This window comes from Carassius gibelio, chromosome A4 (genome assembly GCF_023724105.1).
Source record: "Carassius gibelio isolate Cgi1373 ecotype wild population from Czech Republic chromosome A4, carGib1.2-hapl.c, whole genome shotgun sequence".
Taxonomy (NCBI): domain Eukaryota; kingdom Metazoa; phylum Chordata; class Actinopteri; order Cypriniformes; family Cyprinidae; genus Carassius; species Carassius gibelio.
The window spans coordinates 1,724,268-1,730,267 of NC_068374.1; the positions used below are offsets into that span (position 1 = coordinate 1,724,268).

At 40.7% G+C, this 6,000-nt stretch overlaps 1 protein-coding gene across 32 annotated transcripts in view; it reads left to right on the forward strand.

Moving 5' to 3' along the window:
- Window positions 1–4,209, forward strand: part of LOC127966783 (NACHT, LRR and PYD domains-containing protein 12-like) — a 110,680-nt gene extending 106,471 nt beyond the window's left edge. For all 32 annotated transcript variants that reach the window (XM_052568030.1, XM_052568093.1, XM_052568179.1 and 29 more), the window contains 2 exons: window positions 3,389–3,435; window positions 3,524–4,209. In XM_052568030.1, the coding sequence (XP_052423990.1) occupies window positions 3,389–3,435; window positions 3,524–4,056 (580 nt within the window). In that variant the 3' untranslated portion in view covers window positions 4,057–4,209. The remainder of the gene's footprint in view (window positions 1–3,388; window positions 3,436–3,523) is intronic.
- Window positions 4,210–6,000: the final 1,791 nt, after the last annotated feature.

A 6,000-nucleotide genomic window follows, 5' to 3' on the forward strand; every position in this document is an offset into this window, starting at 1 on the left:
TTACCATAAAGTTGCCTTGATTTCAACTCTGCTCGACGCTCTCAAAGGCCAAGCCGCGCCACTCCTCGCAGCTGCTCGACGCTGGTTTACATTGAAAATGAATGACTTCCGGCCACTTTGACGCTCTCGACGCCGGCGGTGTGAATGCACAGTAATGCAAGTTTGGATAATTGTTCTGTGCGTTACGTTTAGGGGGGCACAAAAAGTAATTTGGGGGGGCACTGCCCCCCGATGCCCCCCTTGACGACGGGCCTGGGTTACAGTCAAATAACCCGAGACATTCCCTATCAAAAGCTACTCTCGATGCTGCACTCAATAGCGCTAATGGTAACGAGAATACCAACGCCGCCGCACTGTAAGTGTCTGGAACCGGACGACATGCTGATGTCGAAGCGCAAACTCTTGAGACTGGGTCAGATTCAGCCAGTCGTTTATATTCATTTAAAATGTGGATGCCCTGGAGTCGTAGAGGAGCCAGAGCTGCATCCATGAATTTCGTTTAAGTGTGGGATAACCAAGTTAGGCTGAATGGAAGAACCTGATACTGGTAAGCTTCGCCCCCGAAAGCGAACCTCAGGAACCTCCTGAGTTGTGGCAATATTTCAAAATGAAAATACACGTCCATTAGATCCATCTTTCTTGGGAATCAAGAAATACCGACAGTAATAGCCTGACTCTCTGTCTGGCAGGGGAACACATTCTATGGCCCCTTTGACCAGCAGAGTCTGTGATTCCTGTGTCAACAGATATGCACATGCCGGTTTCACAGAGGTGGAGACCACGCTGTTGAAACGCAAAAGACGATGTGCAACCTGAATCCTGTAGCCCTTCACTACAGTTCTTTCGAATCATGGGGAGATTTTTGGCAGTAGCTTCCATGCTGCCAGCTTCTCCAAAAAGGGCACTAATTGTGACACTTTGGTTGTTGAGGTCTGGTGTCCTGAAACGTGGCAGGAAGCAACAGACCATGTATCATTTCACTGGAGGCCACTGCAACCCCCAAAACACTGGTGGTGACGGAGGTTGTTCAGTGATCCGCTAAGGGTGCCAGGAAGGAGCCTTACACTTCTGATGGAATTTTCCAGGGCCCTCCCTGAGGGGACACACCTTTGTCATGGGCACAGCTTAAGGCCCTTGATTTGGTCATGATGACCGTACTTTAGTCCAGCTCTATCTGCAGCTGCCATGTGTTACAAGCTGCTCCCCAGTCTCATGAGGGGCTGCACAACTTGCCACACTCTATATTTGAAGGAGCTGGATCTGGTCGGGACTGTTTATTTATTTATTTATTTTTGACAGCCCTGACACTTGAGCAAAGTGAGTGAGAAACATATTAAAAGTCTCCTCCTGGCACTCAGATTTTTTAGATCAGCCTGATACGCCTGCAGAACCCATGGTGTGCAGGGCAGCACTAGTCTGACCCACAGCATGAAATACGTTCCATCCAAGTGTAGATGTTGCTACAGTATATATATATATATATATATATATATATATATATATATATATATATATATAATTTGTTATTCATCATCATCATCATTATTTCATCATCAGTTTTTGATTTATATTTTTATTTAAATTATGTTGCTCCAATGGGGAGAGATAGCAGCTAGCATCTCTCTCACCAATGAAGTCATAATGTACAAAATCTAACTTTAAGGCTTTAATCTGTTCACTGCACGAGTCACTACCTAGTAACTCCTCATGTGCTTATAATTACGAGAGGAGCGCTAGGAGAGAGCACTCTCAATGTCCATTTCAACAGGAGCTAGAGCTACAGCAGCCCCTTTCCAATCTGAAGAAGTGCCTGGGAACATTTCGTAGGTGGGTACAAGAACCGTCCTATCTTCTAGATCGGAGCGCGATCTTAATGAGCGGGAAGCAGCTCGTTCCTCGTGAGAGCAAAGAGCCTAGCGCGGATAGGAAGTGAACCGCGGTGCTTACAACTGCCACTCTAGAACGCGAAGGCAGCCTCTTTTTTTTTCAAACAATAAACATGCGATTTCTCTTCAGAGATCGGCCATGGAGAGCGAGGCATGCATCAAAGTTAGAACTTTCTGTTTCCTTTTTTAATTCTCAACATACTTCCTTTTAAACTAATACTTTCATCAGCGTGACACACACACACAATGCAGTCTCTGAAGACAAAGAAACCTGAGGATGTTTCCGTTTCACGTCTATTTATAACCTGCAGGTGCACGTTATCAGTGACGTCACCTGCCGAGGTTATTTAAGCCAATTCTTGCCGTGTTTGACACACATGCGTCAAAACCGGTCGAACAAAGAATGTTCTCATTAGCACTATTGAGCACAGCATCGAGAGTAGCTTTTGATAGGGAACTTAGTACTACGCCCAAACAAAATCACAATTTTTTCGATATTAACCGCAAATTTTGAACATTACTTGTTCAGAATTTTGGCTTTGATTTTCCAGCAGCTTTAAAGTAAAACATGTTTTGTAAAATATATATTTTATATAAAATATAAATATTCCAATTCGTATGTATCATATTTTCATAAAATTAAACTTCTATAATTTTTTGTTATATAATCTTTATAACTGAAATCTGTGGACCAAAAAATTCAAAATTTATAACAGTTTAAGTTGGAAATTTAATTTTCATGTCTTTGCTCAAAAAGTGGAACCGACAGTTAACAGGTTAAGAAAATCTAAAACTCAGTCCAACGTTCTGCAGAAACACAGTATAATCTTTCTGTCAGTGTTTTTCCTGTAAACTATTTATCAAGAGTTTAAGTTTCTTAAGTAAATTTTATGATGCATGAATATGTGTCACGGATCCCATCAGCCCAACAATATCCACACCTCTCCAATCTCAATCAGCAGAATGATGAGCACATCACCAGTTACCTGATTGAACTGCTATTTACCTGTTCCCTCATGTCAAGGATGGACAAAATGTTTATAAGATAAAAAAAAATGTATGCGTATACAGCTCAAAATTTCTCTGTATAAACGGGCCTAAAAAACGCACCTCACTGCTGGAGTTTCTTCAAGCTCTTGTGAAGTGCAGGATGAAATGTTACTGGTGCAGAATCTCTGTGCTTTAGAGCAGTCCAGTCTCTGAGAAATCAAAGAAGTGAGAAAATGCTGAGCAGATTCAGAGATTTATTTTCTGTTCTCTTGTTATTTGCTGTGAAATTTAGTTATCAGTGAGAGATTGAGTCTGAAAGAGTATGAGCTGTCAACCCTGTTGCTAGTGCTGTTCTAGCATCTTTAGCAATTTGCTTGCATTAGAATATTGCTAGCGTGTTTACAACATGGGTTAACTTGTTGCTTTATCTTAATCTCTTCACAATCATCAGAATATGATTTGATCAAACACTCTGTGAATGTTTACTGACTGAATGTGACTTTGTTTTCTAGTGTGGATCATGGAGGAGAATCCAGGATTATAGCAGGACTAAAGAAATGTACGTTTAGACACACTCAAACATACACACACACACACCGAGCTGTAGTGATTGTTGTTGTTATTAATGTCTCTGTCTTTGTGTTCAGATGCCTGTATTTTCACACTGGATCCAAACACCACACACACTCAACTCATTCTGTCTGAGGAGAACAGAAATGTGACGCGTGTGGATGAGGATCAGCCATATCCCGATCATCCAGACAGATTTGATTGTTTGTATCAGGTGTTGTGTAGAGAGAGTGTGTGTGGACGCTGTTACTGGGAGATTGAGTGGAGTGGAGACAGAAGTGTGTCTATATCAGTATCATATAAGAGTATCAGCAGGAAGGGAGATGGTGATGCATGTTGGTTTGGATACAATGATCATTCCTGGAGTTTGATCTGTTCCCGCTCCAAATACTCATTCAGACACAATAACATACAGAATGATCTCTCTGTGAAGCCCATCATCAGCAGTAGAATAGGAGTGTATGTGGATCACGGAGCAGGAATTCTGTCCTTCTACAGCGTCTCTGACACAATGAGCCTCATCCACACAGTCCAGACCACATTCACTCAGCCGCTCTATCCTGGGTTTAGGATTACTTATACTGCATCATCAGTGAAACTGTGTTCATGAATCAGAAGAGACTGACAAGAGATTCTACCCATAATGCTTTGAAATGCATGATAAATCAGTATCAATGAGAGGTTATAGAGTCTCTTCATGACATTAATTCTGCAACTGAACTTCTGTGACAGAAATAAAACTCAGAATAAATGTCATGAGTCATATCTGTGATTTTCTCATTTGTGTTGATGCAGATGAGTTTTTACTGTAGAGTCCACATCATTTGTATTATTACTGTGAAAATAACCTTTCATTTAAAAGTACCTTTCACAAACAAGATCCTCAATAAACAAGTTACAGGTAGTCCAAAATGCAAGATTCAAGATTTTATACAAGTTATTTGGCATAAAGCAAGCAGCGAAATGTAGGACTAGCAGTGAAATATAGGAAAACATTAACCACCCTGAATTCGAAGAGGCTTAGCCAAATGTACAACTCAGTTAGTGCACAATAAGAGTCAATGCAGTGGCTAGAGTCGTTACCAGGTCAAGAAAATATGACCTTATTACCCCAATTCTAAAGTCTCTGCCGCCTGTATAGTGTCTTATCTGAATTGGTGCAGAGATACAGATTTTCCAACTTGCTCAATCTTCCCAGTTACGGTGGTGACTGCTTTCAGATCTAGAATCTGAGGCGTCAGCACATCATCTAAAGCAAATTTGATAACGACGGTGACAATTTTGTCTAAATCAGTATTTTGTTCGCTCAAGGCTCGTTTCACTCCAGACAAAATGGCCCCATCCAGATCAGCTCAGGAGATAGCATTGGAAGACTCTTAATGGGAGAGGTAGCATCCTCCCAAGTATGAACAAGTGTGGCCAGAGTAAACATTTTCGATGATTTCACGTAATGTAGCATTTAGTTTTCCTTAGAAGTCCTGAAAAATTTGAGTGGTGTGGAGAGCGCCATTTCAAAGCCGCACCACCATTAAAGGGATAGTTCACCCAAATAGCAAAACTATGTCATTAATAACTTACCCTCATGTTTTTCCAAACCAGTGAGACCTCAGTTTATCTTCAGAACACAGTTTAAGATATTTTAGATTTAGTCCGAGAGCTCTCAGTCCCTCCATTGAAGCTGTGTGTACGGTCTACTGTCCATGTCCAGAAAGGTAAGAAAAACATCAGAGGGTCCGTTAGAATTAGTTGAAGCATCAAAAATGCATTTTGGTCCAAAAATAGCAAAAACTATGACTTTATTCAGCATTGTCTTCTCTTCCGTGTCTGTTGTGAGAGAGAGAGTTCAAAACAAAGCAGTTTGTGATATCCGGTTCGGGAACCAATCATTCGATGTAACCGGATCTTTTTGAACCAGTTCACCAAATCGAACTGAATCGTTTTAAACGGTTCATGTCTCCAATATGCATCAATCCACAAATTACTTAAGCTGTTTTAATGTGGCTGAGATTCCCTCTGAGTTCAAACAAACCAGTATTCCCGGAGTAATTAATTTACTCAAACAGTACACTGACTGAACTGCTGTGAAGAGAGAACTGAAGATGAACACCGAGCCGAGCCAGATAATGACTACTTTGATGATGTCTTTCTTTCCTTTCTGGATATATATATATATATATATATAATATATATTATTGTTCACTAGGTCCCACCTAGTGGACAATTGTAGAAATAACAAATGTTACCTCTTACCAACAGGGAAAACCACCAACAATCAAGAATCTCTCTCACACACACAAATCTATGATTTGCTGTTATTCTCCATATAACTCCATATACAAGCCAGAAACCAAGCCTTTTTTGCACAGGCCTATCTAAAGGGTTAATGTTCCCACCTAGTGAGCAACTGTAAGAATAGGGGGAAAGGGAAAACCACAAACAATGAAGAATGCATGATTATATGGTGTCATGGCTTTGCAATCAAAAAATGTCATTATAACGGAAGTCAATGGGGCAAAAACAGCCATGAACAGTAAATGATGGAGAAAAAATTTAA